The 15,566-nt window shown below is 34.5% G+C and overlaps 1 protein-coding gene across 24 annotated transcripts in view; it reads right to left on the bottom strand.

Annotated features, from left to right (window-relative positions):
- The window catches only part of ATP2B2 (ATPase plasma membrane Ca2+ transporting 2), a 421,948-nt gene that overhangs the window by 37,535 nt on the left and 368,847 nt on the right, over window positions 1-15,566 (bottom strand). For all 24 annotated transcript variants that reach the window (XM_068695120.1, XM_068695119.1, XM_068695126.1 and 21 more), the window contains 4 exons: window positions 12,622-12,801; window positions 11,642-11,729; window positions 4,595-4,701; window positions 3,784-3,975 (listed from right to left, as the gene is read on the bottom strand). In XM_068695120.1, coding sequence (XP_068551221.1) covers window positions 3,784-3,975; window positions 4,595-4,701; window positions 11,642-11,729; window positions 12,622-12,801 — 567 coding nt within the window. The remainder of the gene's footprint in view (window positions 1-3,783; window positions 3,976-4,594; window positions 4,702-11,641; window positions 11,730-12,621; window positions 12,802-15,566) is intronic.

Genomic DNA, 15,566 nt, shown 5'->3' with positions numbered 1-15,566 from the left:
TAAAGTGTAATTATAGAGCCACAATGCAAAGTTTCATTATCAAAACTCTTGGCCTACAGGTTGAGTGGCTCTAAACTGAAGCAAGGTCCAATGTAAGCTAGATCCTTGTAAGGGGCTACTTAGTTTTGGCAGCAGCCTCTCCAAGCTTGGCAATACGTGACAATATATCTGTAATTCCTATGCCACTCAGAACATGATTTCTGTCACCTTTACATGACTTCATGTAATGCATAGGATAGCAAATGACTGTTTGCATTGGTCCCATTTAGTCTGCATAATAAAATCTGCAATAGCCCACTCCTAATCCTTTATGATCCTGATGTAACATTGGAATGGCATTGAGGGTTGCATGCAGCATGTGCACATTAAACAGTCATAAATTCAACATCTATTGAAACAACAAGCCAGGACAAAATAGAAATATAGTAGATAACTCTCTGCCAGCAGCACCTTGCTGCAGCAGGTAGACAAATAAATAAATATGCATTTGTTTAGTATTAAAAGAATTAAGCTAATCTGTATTTCCCTTAAGTGGAACTTGGCAAGGTCACTGATTTTATTTAAGTATTTGAGGAAGAAAAGGAAGGGAAAAAAAAAAAAAAAAAAAGCTGCAGATTCTTACAACTACAAATGGTCACAGGCCCTACTTAAGATTTTTCTTAAAACTCTCCACAGCACTCCTAAGGTGCTGTGGACCAAAGAAATCAACTCGTACTTGGCAATGCATCCACTGTGTGCTCCTTGGAGGTCTAGTTTTGGTAATAAGTATTCACACAGTTGGACCCTTTCATTAAAACCAAGTTGCTGTAGTTTCACTAGTCCCTCCTGCAGTGATATGACCACATGCACATACACACCAATGCAACTGCAGGATGAAGACTGAACAAAATTAAGCACTTAGTTGCAAAATTCGAGCCAAGTGTTAGAAAAATCAGTTAAAGCAAAGATTTTATCTTTATGCTTCCTTTTAGGACAACCAGAAGAAACATCAAAAAGAGCCGCTAAAAGAAGCTTTATACTCAAGGTATCCCAATGTGCTGTTTCTGAACTGCAGAACAATTTTTTGAGAGAAGTGACATTAGAAAGCATGAAATAAATATTACTACCTAAATAGAAATTTTATCATTCTAGATTTCATAAAATCACCAAAAGTGTAGGCTGTGTAATACTAATTAACCTGAATATTAGTCATGGACTAAAATTGTAATCTCTGTGTCAAAGAAAGCCAAACCTACTACCTGAAAGCAAAGCAAAATTCAGTCCAATGCAGACCTTCTTTACATTCATTTTGAGGGTCACAGAAAGCTGTGTTGCTTTTTGGAAACTATGGATTTTAATTTTGTTAATTAAGAACTTAAGTGATTCATTCAAAATAATAATTTAGACCTATGTGCAGTTTTGCAGACGTATTGCTGTGTGCACTTACCCTGTTGTACCCATGATTTTCAGTACGATCATGCATTTTGTACTAGAGCTATTTTCATAGCAACCAGAGGGTACAGTATGTTCCCAAGTGTAATTTTTAGTAGAGCTTATGAGCCAAACAAACATAATGCCCTTTCACTGCCTAGAATCTTTGAGTCAAAGCCTAACATAATAATGTTCATTCGTAAGGCAAGATCCTTGCTGAATGAGATAGAAATGAGAGCTGCTTGGAATTATCAGCAGTCAGGCAGTTCAGTGTAAACAGAACTACAATGGAAATAACTGTTGCCTTTTTGCTACAGTTTCAATTTTAGTTCCTTTCAGACCTTGTTCTTTGGATTTGCATTTTTACTGCCAAATTAAGGAATTGCATAAGAATCTGTTTGGGCAGAAATACAGAAATTCTAGGAGTTGTATGTTAAAACCTATAAACAGAGACAATAAACTTGACAGGCTCAGTGATGGTCTTACAGCCCATTGGGTTAATACAAACACACTGGGCCTGATCCAAATCCTTTTAGAAGGTAATGGAATGATTCAAAGGATGAGAAAAGCTCTGGAAATAGAAAGGAGAACATGCTTCCACTGAATACGCTCTACACAAGAACTTAGTATTGATTTTAAAAAGTCCTTTTATTGACTCAGAAATGTTTACCTCTTCAAGAATAAAATAGAAAATTCTTAGTTAACAGCTAGAATATATTTCCCTTAATGCTTTCATAAAGCAATTGAAAAACCGTGGATGCTAACCCCCAAAAAATCACCTTACATAAATGTGTTTAGGCAGTGATGGAATGTCTATAAAACACGGGCTCAAAAGGAAGCAGTCCCCTCAGTTCCAATTCTGGAATTCTGACCATGTTGCTATTAGCACTTTTTTGTATATTATTCTGCACCATTGATAAAATCCAGGAGGATTTACCTTCCACATTTTTAGTACTTATTCATGTAATTTCCGTTAGCAGTAAAAACTACTTCATGGTTAAACATGCTCTCAATATGCTTGGAAATATTTCCCAAGGGAAAATGAAAAGTTTCCAACTTCTGCCTCGACGTCAATAATTTTGTCCCATAGCACAGGCTCAGCTGTGACAACAAGACATCATCAAGACTTGGGAGGCAGCATGGTAGGGAGCAAGCACTTAGCAGTTCACAATTTTTTACCTCTCAGAAAACAAATTAATTGTTTCACAGCACAGATAAGGCCTCTAAATGTCAGTCAAGGCTTAGGAGAAGTTTGACCTCACGGTTTTGTAAAGGTACCTGAGTTTCTGGTTTCAAGTATCAATTCCATGATTGCAATGTAAGTTTACCCTGGAGCAGAGCTAATGACTTATTCATTGTTCTGCTCAGGTGTGCATGAGGTGGAATTTACCTGCTGGAACAAGCATGTGTATCTGTATGATGCACAATACAGGGAGGCGTCAGCTCTCCCATAGTGCATCTCAACCAAAATAGGCTTTTTGTAATAGCACCTGTCTGTAGCATTTGAAATACACATTAATTTGGGGTTGGGGGAGTAACAGCACTAAAAAGCCTGCATATTTTGCTATTTTCTAATGAAGGACAAGCCCTAGTACCCTAAATACAAACCACTAAATATATCCTGGTTTCTTGCTAGGTAAAATAAAATTTTATTCATCAAAAAGTAGTAATTTGAAGGAAAATACACAGTATGCTTTTGTAAAAGACCTAGACATGTTCCACATACATCAGGATTACAATAAGGGATTAGTGTAGAGGAGGAAAAGGAAATCAAAGTTCAACTATATGTGTTATTTAATTGGCTTACAGTTTGTACTTAAAATTAGTACAAACTGTACTAATTAGTACAGTCCTTAAAAGGACTTGCCTGAAAGCAACAAAATATTTATCAGTCAAAAAACTCCTCTGCTGGGATTACTTCTATTCACTGCTAACTTGAAAATCATAATCTCGTTCCATAATCCATCATTAAACACATACTTAACAGTGAAATATTCTGAAAGAGAAAGGCAGAGTCACACAGACTCTTCCTTTTTCCAATCTTTGACATTTTCTTCCCTGATGCCAGAGGCTCCATCGTGGCAATAATAAGTAATCAAAAACAGGGAGCTGTACAGAAGCAGAACCAGTATTAGTTGTTCCTGAAAGTAATTTAGTTTTAGGAGAAAGTGGATTTGTACACTTTCTTTTGTCAACAGCTATTTAACACTTACAGTTTGATCCTAAATACTTTAATTTTCAGAAGACCTTCAGAAAGCATGCTTTCTGTTGTACAAAGTAAGAAATAAATGTAAAGCATCATCACTTAAGAGGCAATGAAGCATTGGTAGGATTTGGCCCAATACTTTAAGCGATGCCTGAAGATAATCTTACCTGGGTAATGCACGCTCCAGTGAAAGCCACAATCACAGCCACAATGTTAACAGTGAGCTGGAACTGAAGGAATTTTGAGATACTATCATAGACGTTACGTCCCCACATGACAGCCTTTACAATGCTACTGAAATTGTCATCTGTTAGGATGATATCTGAGGCCTCCTTTGCAACATCTGTTCCAGCAATACCCTGGAAAAATTAATTGAGAATAAAATTACTGGGAAGTACACTGACAGTTAGAACACAAATCCCTGCATACTCAAAGTCCATAGTTACAGTAAGATTCCCCAGCACCATCACAATGACTGCTGAGTATATTTTGCATTTTATATTTGCTAGGATGATGGCTAATTGGACCTGTTTTTGAAAGTAAGTAAGGAGGCAGAAAAGGGCATTGACAGAGAACAATGGAATTCATGTGATACTTCTGGGTGCTTTAAATTAGCAGCTTATTGTCTAACAATCTTTTGAGTTTTTTGTTTCTTTTTTTTTCCTTCTTTTTTTTTTAGGATATTATATTAATATACATGAACAGAATTGCTAACAATTAGAATTACATATCTTAATATATAATCTAGTATATTAAGATATCTTAAGAGTCAAAGCATGTTGGGAAGACATCTTCACATGTAGCAATAGTTTTTAGCAAAGTGAAATAGTATTCTGCTGTTGTGATGAACACTGAGTCCATTCTACTGTACAGGCAATATATTGCTTCATTAAGCAATTTTCTCAACACTTCATGAATGGAAAACTTCTTACAGCAGATTTACAATGACATAAACATCAATAAATACGCAGATTATACCATTGCAAAGCCAACATCAGCCTTTTTAAGTGCTGGTCCATCATTGGTTCCATCACCAGTCACAGCTACAACCTGTCTCTGTTCCACCTGGGTGCTGTCAATAATACCTGCAAAAAATGTATATACGAGTGTGTATACAGTGTGTTTATATGTTAGCAAGACAAAACTTACCTCTAAAAACAGCTATGTGTGTAATACCAACTACGTATGGTATAATATACCAACATGTTTTACAGAGATTGACAGAGTTGATTTCTAAGGAAAACAACGATGAAAGCCATGCCACCTCTATTATGTACTATTCAACATTGCTACTAGATTTTTTTATGGAAAGATTTGATCCTGCACCACCAAAACACCAATAACATTTGCATAGGCATCATAGAGAATGACATTGTCTCACTATGTCCTTCTGGAAGACTTCTACTATTAAAAATTACATGTCACAGTAAAACCATTTCATACCAGCTCCCCAATTAAAATTCAATGTTTTTTGTTTTTGTTTTGTTTTGTTTTGTTTGTTTTTTTTAAGATTTAAGTTCATGCTTAAAGCTTTCTTAAACTGGGTCTTAACTATAATATCTGTTCCACTGGTTTGCCTTCTGGCAATCAGTTTAACCTAAAGATAACAAATGCCATTAATGAATTTTATTTAGTTGGAGCCAAATTAGCATTTTAACAGAGAGACATTCAACTCTGCCAAACGATGATTGAGAAGATATAAAATAATTCTTTAAATTATGGAGCAAAACATTCAAATAGTCATAATAAAATAATTTCCACTTTACTTTGTCAAATGATCTCAAAATGAAAACACTACTTTAAATGGTGAATGTTTTTATTTCCATGTCAGAGTCCCTTTGTCGACTTAGTAGGAACACAGGATTTCTATGTAGGATATAAGAACAACTCCCTATGTTAGGTAACATGAGGGGAAAATAAGAAAATTCCTTTTTTAACACACTTTGCACAAAGCTGTATCCTCTAAAAACAATTATCAAAACCTGCCCAGTGTAAAAAGCTTTCATCTATTCTGGAAAAAAAATAACTCCCATATCAGATAATCAGACAGAAATAGGAAATTGCAGATTACAGAGCAATAGCTGCCTCTTGGCAAAGTTTGGGCTTATCAGGCACCCAGAAGATTGCAATGCAAAAGGAAAGCAGTAACCATCCTCCTGTATTTTTCAGTCTCAAGAAAATCAGAGAGAAAAAAAAAAAGCAAAAAAACAACACGCAATTCACTTTCCATTAGCACTATGAACTCAGATAAATGGCATTCTGATATGATCTTATAATTAGAGCTTTCAGTTTGTTGGGGTGACTTGTCTTTGGTATTACTAAATAAACAGGAACATCAGCTGCCATTGCTTTTAAAAACGTTTATCTTGTCTTCCCTTCTTGTTATCAATATACCCTTTGATGTTAAATTAATAATTTAAGCTTCTGAAGAAATTCATTAAAACTCCGACACCTCATGCTATTAACTGCTCCAACCAGGTAGAGAACATCCTCTCACAATTAGATTCCAGATGGGAGCATAGCTCAAATGAAGCTGAAGAGAGTTTAACAAATGACCTCCTAATGGCTATAAATAGTGGACAAATGTCAATGATTCACTACCTAACTGCCTATTTTTATCCATAAAAGCAAATTACACAGCCAGGATGAGACAACCACCCTCCAGAACACAGAACTGCATAATCAGCAATCGTGGAAAGAAATAAAACGGTCTTGGTTACCATCAGCATCTCAGCCACACTCATCACTGCCAGCGTCATTAGAACTACATGAAGACGTGGGACAAAACTATATAGATGGAGGAACTTTCCTTTGAATATCAGACTAATTTCTAAAATGAAGCAGTAGCAATTATTAGGGACTCAGATTATTTACTATAGCTATTCATAGTTATACCCATGCTCCTTGACTTCATATTATTTTTAATCTGTCCTTCCTCCCTTCCCCACATTTCTAAATCACTGTCTTCTTTCCAGCACTCTACTTCCTAACTCTGCTTGCTTTTCCCTTTTTTTTTTTTATTCTCTTTTGATATAATTTTGTTAATGGCTGTGGTAAGCATTCATGGTTTCACTTCAAGAGTTTTCTTCAGTATCAACTAATATGCCTATATAGATTTCACAAAAGGTGTAGGGACACCAAAGAAGGGAGGGATGCCAAGGAAGGCCTCTCCCTCTACTATGGAGAACTACTGCTTTGGTGATCAATGAAAACCTTAAATAAGTGTATTATCTGACAGACAGGCAATCAGAGAATGCCCATTTCTACTCATTCACAATAGCTAAAAAGAAATTTCCATATTAATTTCTCATGTCTAACAGCCAGGAAAATTCTGGGAAAATAAACTGCTTTACTCCAGTCAAAGACTTGCATACACTATGTTAATCAAACAGTTTGCGAAGTACAGCAAGCAAATTCATAAAATGTGGCAAAGCTTCCTCCCAAAACCGCCTTTGCTGTTTCATTGATCTGTGCCCTCATCTCAAGCTGTTAGGCTACAACTTTTCTCTGCCAAAAGGGAACTTTGTTAAAGAGTCACAGGAATGCATGCAGAACCCAACATTACAGTATGTTCCACACACAGATTTCATTGATGCTGTAGGAATTTGGGAAGGAATCATGTAGATTCTTTAAGATATATATGTGTAAGCAAATGTTTCTGATGAAGGAAAAGATTTTTTTTTTTTAAAACAATCATGTATAGCCATCAAGAGGAGCACTGTATGTGTACGCTTGCTATGAAAGATACCAGCATTACATACAAAAGTGAAAGTGAAATACATCATATATCTCCTACCTTCCTCCCATCTAACATCATGCAAGCATTAAATCAAACCCTTGCAGGATAATATTATAAATAACATTAAGCAACACTGTGTCTTCCATTTCTTTTACAGGGAAAGTATCTGTACCCATGGTCAGATCAAAAACATCAACAACTGCAGCCTCGGGTTTTCCCTTTACTGTGGAACAAATGCCACTTCATTTTAACAATTCTTATTTGCATTGTCACCCTTAGAGCCACATCAGTAAAAAACTGGTTCTGGGAGAGAGAGAGGAAAAAAAAAAAAGAAAAAAGAAAAAAAAAAATGCTGTTTTAGGTATCTTATTCTGTCTAAAATGGTTGAGTCAAAACAGGCAGACAGGGAAAACTTAGCCACAGCAGAGCATACAAAGATGGACACAAGTTAAAGTGTTATTGATGTTATTGATGCTGGAAAGCTGATTATCCCATACACTTACACATTTATCTGTCTTTGACAAGCCAAGCATACACAGATGCAGTATTATATTTATGTAGGCATATTGTGTTCACATCAGTTTTTAATATTTCCTAACCTTTTCAAGCTCCATGTTTATGTAACAAGAATTTAGAAAATCTGACTGAAAGAGAAAATTTAAATTAATTTAAGTTAAATGCTTGCCTACTTGCAGGAATAGATCTTTAAAGATTAATATAAAAGTGTTTTATAAAACATTACAGACAGCATTGGCAATAGTTAAGAGTGCTCTGCAAAGTTTGTGATATTTGAATGCCAGAGAAGACTATGGCATAAATACAAAGATTTCTGTTCTGAGCAGGCACCAGCAATGTGAAACATAAAAGGGGAACCTTGAAAGCATCAGGACCTTCCACAAAGTTATTCCTAACACTGATGACAAAGATCTAGATAGTATTTAAAGTATAAAACTCTAGATTCACTTGTAGCATACATCCTGCTTCCTTTAAACTATTCTTATATTCATCACTTTTGGGAAATGTTGGTCAAAGCCAACTTTTTGCATTATGGAACATGTCAAATTTCTGAATATTTCTTTACATGAATTTGAATAAAAATAAATATTTAAATTTTATTTAAAATGGAAATCAAAACCAATTGCAACTTGCACAATACTGATATTTAATTTCAGAATTTCAATATTTTTTTCTATTATTCTTATTATTTTACCTAGTCTCATGGCATATCCACTATAATGATATCAGGAGTATAATACCATCCCATGCAATAATATTTGAAATATTTTAGAAATTAAGGGTAATTATTAGAAAAAAAATTTCTTCTTTAAAGTTCCCTTTCCCTTTCTGTTTTTTAATCAAGCGGCTTTCCAAGAAATTTCTTTTTAGTATCACACTAAAATAATTCCAGATGAATTTAAACATTGAAAACATAGCTTCTTTATCTTGTAAACTGAGAATTTATTTTATCCTCTCTATACCTTCTGGTAAGATGAGGATGTTGTTTTCATGAGTAGTAAGCATTTGCTTCTTATTTTAAAATAACAATCTGACAATATTGAAATATTTCAGCAATAACATCATTATAGATGACATGCATTTTTATTGTTGTATTTTGAAATAGGGTAAAAAAAATGAAATCATACCAACAGATTTCATGAAGTCTTTAAGAAATTGTATTTCAGTTGGACTGAGATGTCTAAGTGAAATGTTTTGGTTTCACTGGAACACTTTGTGATGCTAAACCACTTTGACATTTTTTTCAATCTATTTCTACTTCAAAGACATAAATATTTGAGAGAACACTGTCTATGCAGCCTGAAATGCTGAACCATGCCTTTCTCTAGTCCCCTAGCAGTAGTAAAAAGAAAAATGTAAAAGAAAAATGATCCTTTTGCTGGGTGGGACTGTGCTGTATTAAAGACACAAAAAATGTTCCCTCCAGCAGCAGTATGTCATTAAAAATTAAATATATTTTTAAAAAAAGTTTATTTTGTGATGTGTGTTTTTACCCTAAAGCAGATAGAATACATCAAAGAATAGAAAATCCTCTTGATCCCTCAAGTGTCTGAGAAAAACATAACATTTTAACAAGAAGCCCAAAATTGGTGAACATTTAAATAGTTTCTTGTAACTTTTAATGGCCCTTGGAGTATACCATCCAAAAAAATCCATCCTGATTTCCACAGACTTGTTCTTGAACTTTGTTGGATATTTAATTGCTCTCTCTTGACCCTGCCATATCTTTAAAATATTAATTTTACCAGTTATATAAGACATTCAGTAGTAGTAAATATTTTGTATTGTCAAAGTGCTTATGATAAAGAACATCATTAAATTGTTGCTTATTTTTCTTCAACTATTATTGATTTTATTTTCTCTGGCAAAGGTTCCATTCTCCTCTTACGGGAAAGTCCTATGTGATTCAAATAAGTACTCCCAAGGGACTTATTTAATCAACTTAATGAAACAAATTGTTGTGTGCTTCTGAAACAAATAAAACCATATTAGGCTTTACAAGTCATGTCCTATAAGAGCTATAACACAGTGTGTTGTATGCACGAAGGAAGTGCGGATATTTCAGCTGACTTTTTGCTGTTTGAATTCTGAGAAGGAGAGCAAGTAATTATGTTGCCCAAATCAATGGTCCCCAAACATTTTGATTGTGCACAGCTAATAGTAAAAAATTTTGAGCACACACCCCAATATTATGTATAGTATTTACAAATTGTGCATATGTATACTTATGTGCCAAAGTATTATATACATTAGAAAAAATACACAAAATAGAGTTTTAAAAGGATTGGATAAATAAACTTTATTTTAAGAATAAGATTTTATTTATGAATGGTGCTAGAAATATTTTCTTCCTGCACCCCGCTGGATTGTCTTGCATAACTCCTGGCATGTGTACACCCTACTTTGGAGACGACTGGTCTAAATACTGTCTCAAGAGGCTGAGTAACAGCAGTCTTTCTCCAGCTGCCTCATCTTCTGCACTATGACAGATCTTACAGGTATATTAGTTCTCCTGAATGAACCATGCTTCTTGAGTTCTTCACATACACTGGTCCCAATCCCAAAGGGCCCAACAGATCCAATTTTCAAATTCTCAAGGGAGCTTTTGCTCTAAGGTCATGTAGGCATTTTAAAAAGATTATATCCAGATCAAAAGCTTTTATAGTCAGTCATCTACGAAGTCATATCAATAAAACCTTGGCATCCAAAAGGATAAAGCTAGAAATTGTTTTCTACCTAAATCTGAATTATTTAAGCAGTCAGACAGATGGAAACATCTTTTTGTGGCCAGAAATGATGCTATCCCAGATCAGAAATTTTCTGATTTAATAAGCTTTTAAGCGTGAGCTTCAGGGTCAATAGAATAAAATATCATGCCAGCAAGAAGTGTCAGATACAGATTTGAAGAAGGCTTCATAAAGAATGCTGTGAATAAATCCATCTTTCATAGGAGCATTCTGTCTGCAGATGGAATGGTGAGAGAATATGGTTTGTATGGCACCGTTTTTATAGGACAAAAACAGACTCTAAAAAATACAGCTGAAAATCTGAAGGAAGGCTGTTCATATCATACAATTACAAAGCCGATAGGAAAATGGAACTCTATGCCTACATTTTACACGACATATAAAAACTGCTATTGCCACATGAAAAGTTTTTATTTTGGAATACTATTTAAATATAATTGTGGGACAACAGAAGCATAAAAACTTGAGTGATGATTGATTTACTCTAAATGAAATTGTTCTTGGTTGTTTTTTTTTCTGTTTATTTTGTTGTTAGTGTTTTTTTTTGTTGTTGTTGTTGTTGTTTTTTTCATAAAGAGGTATATTCAAGGAGATTAAAATCTACTCTGCCTCTTATTTATATGAAAAATTAGCCATTTCTCAATAATATTTTTCTGGCTAGCACACGCGCATTTTCCCTTCCCAGGCAGAGCCTCATTCCAGTCCAGTTAAAAAGTCCCAAGGCAAATAAGAGATTACTTCTGCTTGCCACACAACTTACTAGTATTTCTGTTATTCCTGCCAACCAGTTTCTTGTTATTTTCCATTTGAAGGTTCAGACAGGATGCAAACACAAGAGATTTCGTTACCAAGAAAGCTTCCTTGTATTATGTATACAACAGAGATGTATAATTACAGATAACTCATATACAGTGTTAACAGTAACATTTTTACAGTACAGAAGATGTGTCAACCATATTTCAATTACCTTGGCATCAATTTACATGATTTATTAATTTACAAGATGTATTACAATTTACTCACCTTTTACCAAAGTGTGTTTGTCTGTGGGAGATGACCGAGCAAGTACTCGAAGTTTTGGCCAGATTTTGTCAATTCGCTCTTGCTCAATCTGGAAAACAACAAAAACAACAACATAATGATTAGTCTGTGATGAGCAAAATGCAAAATATATAATTTCTCAAAGTATATGATGTATATATTCCATATACATATATGTGAAATATATAACTTCTCAAAGTATATAATAACAAATATGTAACTTCTCAAAGCCAATCAAATGTTTACAACTACAAATGTGTTCGTTTATTCTGCATTATAATACAAGTTCTTCACCTCATTTTGGCACTAATTATGGCAGAATTTTCTCTGTACACCAACAGCAACAAGGACATATCCATAGCATATACTCATGCTCCCAGGATTCCATCAATCAATTCAAGGAGTAAATGACTGTGTCCAGACACAGCAGAGTTTTGTTTTTTAAAGCTGGCTTCAATAGCCCATGTGTTAGCTCCATCTTTTATATGTGGAATTAAAAATCTTCTGAGAATAGACTAAGTTAATGAAATCATTAGAATGAGTGAATATCGCAGTACATGGATTAGATAAAGTGGTACAAAATAAAGTGGGCATAACTGGTTCTTTGTACAGACTGAATTCATGAGACAAACCTGCAGACTGCTGTTGTGTTCCTTCTCTTTGCTAACAAACCTGTTTTTAATGTACTTAGTTTTGATTTCTTGTATACTAGTGCTATGGTTCTAAAAACTGCTAAATAAGGCTAGCACTAAATTTATAATGGCTCTGCATGATAAGAAGTAAAGACTGGATTTTCAATTGTATTTTAGAAAAAAAAGAAAGATACTTCTAGAAAGAAATACCGATATCTCCAAGTAAAGTAGTCTTTACTGAAATAAGCATTGGTGCAGGTGAAAGAACATTTCAGTGTTCTCACTACTTGTAAACCATATTAATATGTATGGATTTACTATATGAATTACCTCTCCCTTCTCATTTCGGATCCTTCTGTTAAACTCTTTTCCTTCAAGGCAAAGAAAGTCTTCTCCTGGATGAATGATTCCACATTTTATGGCAATGGCGCGTGCTGTGTTGATGTTGTCTCCAGTGACCATGCGGACCGTAATTCCAGCTCGCTGGCACTTTCTTATGGCTTCTGGGACCTTCAAAAGCAATATACATAGGAAAGAAAATATGAGATAGATACAAAACATAAATACAAGTTGGATGTTTCCAGTTAGAATATTTTTAGGCTAAGAAATTCATGAAGTAAAAAGGGAAATCATCCATATTATGGCATAGATTAAAAGCTATTTGACTTCTACAGAATTGAGGTTACACCAGAGGCAAGACAAATCTCGTAGCAAGAAGCATACAAACCATTTTTCTGATCACTTGCCTTAAGCTTCTCCTGATTTTGATACAAACAGGAGTACTCTGCATATTTTTTGACCTTTAGCAATTAAGGTACCTAATATATTCAATATATGTCAAAACTGAGATAATCAATATCCATATATTCAAAAACAAAACAAAACAAAAAAAACTTTATATTCAATATACATGCACCGAGAACAGTTATTTTGTACAGAAAATTATCTAACATCTGATCCAAACTTTCAATAAGATTATCTAAAACTTTTTAGAATTCAGCATTATTACCCTAATTTATGCATAACAGGTGGTACTCCCAAATATACATGAGCTTAATATTTCAAGAATAACATATTCCAAAACTCTAAAAATGACAAATGATTAGTTACCCTCTTTCTGCATAAAACCAACTTTTCCTGTTGCACAGTATACATACCAATGAGGGAGAATTCAGTGTCTGACAGGGTCTGTGAGATTAATGCAGAAGCTAAGTTGGCATTGTATATTTGGCATCAGCTTATTTAAAAATAAAAAATCACTTTGTAATGAAAATAACCAATAAGCAAAGGATGTGATTATGAAAAAAAAATGTCATTTTTAATAATTATCAACAAATTTTAAAACAATCCCATTTAGTTTAAGAAAGGGCATGGAAAGGGATATTAGTGGCTGCAATAGCAAAGTTTTCTACTGCCAATTCAGTGCAATTTGCTGATTATGACCTCTATCAGATAAGTACACTATAGAACTTAATGTCAATTAGAGTGGATTAATCTCATCCATTAATACAGAAAAATATCAAGAAAAGGAGACGCCATCCACAACATCACACCGCTACTTTTTTGTATTGCTAGATATTTTAACTTCCTCCATAGCTGTAGCGGGCACTGCTGGGGGCAGGATGCTGAACTGATTGACAGATTGACAGCCCCTGCTCTGATCTGGCATGGGAACTGCTGGGGTCCTAATGAGTTCATGGGGCCAGAAAGGCTGGGTATCTTGGACTGAATGTCACACTAAAAATAAATTATATGCCCTTAAACTGTACTGTAGATAATGATTATTCTAATCAGTGAGTACAATTTCACACCATGTTTCTGCATCTTTATTAAAATATTTTTTCCTCAGGAAATATTTTTTTCCTCAGGAAAAAATAGTGTTATTCATTTGTATAAGATTATAAATGTCTCCAACAGTTATAAATCAACGTGGCACAAAGGGCATAATGGCTCTTCTGGTCAGCTGTGTTCTTCCTTCTTTAATAAACAAGAGGCAGTTACGAGGCATCTGCTTTCCACAGCACCTAACTAAACTAACACCTAGTTGACAAGCGGACTAGTACTTTTCTCATGACTATGAAGAAAACGGCTTCTTCCTCAAACCATACACACAGAATGCAGTTTGCAGAATGACTCTCTGGCAATAGAGATTACAGAAGCAAGAGAAAAAATAAACGTTTATCTACCCATTCCCTCTTCTCTACTAATTGAAAATGTTCTTCCCATGAGATGTATCCTGGAAGCATCATCTGGACTACCTGAGCCTTTTAGCAGTACAAAGTTGACTTCTATGGGGCACCTACAACCAGATCAGATCTATTACTTAAGCAAATGACTACTGAGTTACCCAGTTTCCACATTAATAATCTTGGCTACATCCCATTTGCCAGTTTGGAGTGCCCTTAGTATCCACTTAACTGTAGTGACCCTCGCGCATAGGGTATGACAAATTTAGATGACTGTCTGTAAATCCAGCACAGCATATGAACCATGAAGGAGAAAAATAAATTACAGTGCAAACAGAAAATAAAATAAAAAAATAAATAAAAATAAGAAATCACACAAAGTGCCAGTCCTATTAAATAAGGTCATGGGAGGACAACCTAGTTTCAAATACACCTCAAACTAACTTATAACAGTAAAATAATTCTACCTCCCTCTTCTCTCATTTTTGGACAGCTGGTGGGTGGTATCTGATTTACACTGTGTACAATAATTACAGTTAAAATATTGTTCATATTTTTTAATGCTGTAGGGAAGAAAGTGTTGGCAGACTGAGTGGGTAGTAGAAGCAGACATTTTCCATCAGTTTTGCAGAATTTAGGTACACATTTCAATTTATTTTTTTTACTTTCTCTCTGTAAAAAAAACTTCAGATGTGTGCATGTATAAATTATGCAATGCATAAGTAACTATCAAAATCAGGTGACAAATAGGTGGAATGTAGAAATGATTTACATTCTTCCAGAAATAAAAAAATGTAGGTGTACATTGGCAAATAAGGCAGTATAGACTCATTAAAGCCAAAGTAGAAAAGCTGTCAAAAACAACAGACAAATCTCTATAGGCATGAGATAGCATTCTGTTTGTTCTCTTCTTGTATATTTATCAAAGGAAAAAAAAATGTAAAAAAGCTTAATGGCAAGCCAGTGCTTGATAAAGCCAGCTACTAACAATGAATAAGCCAGAGTCTGAATTGCATCAACCTAAATAACCAAAGAAGTATGCAAAATTCATGGATGTCCAGTGGTTACACTCCAGTCAAAACTGGTCAG

Source organism: Anas acuta, chromosome 11, assembly GCF_963932015.1.
Source record: "Anas acuta chromosome 11, bAnaAcu1.1, whole genome shotgun sequence".
Lineage (NCBI taxonomy): Eukaryota > Metazoa > Chordata > Aves > Anseriformes > Anatidae > Anas > Anas acuta.
This window is presented reverse-complemented; position numbering and strand designations above follow the sequence as displayed.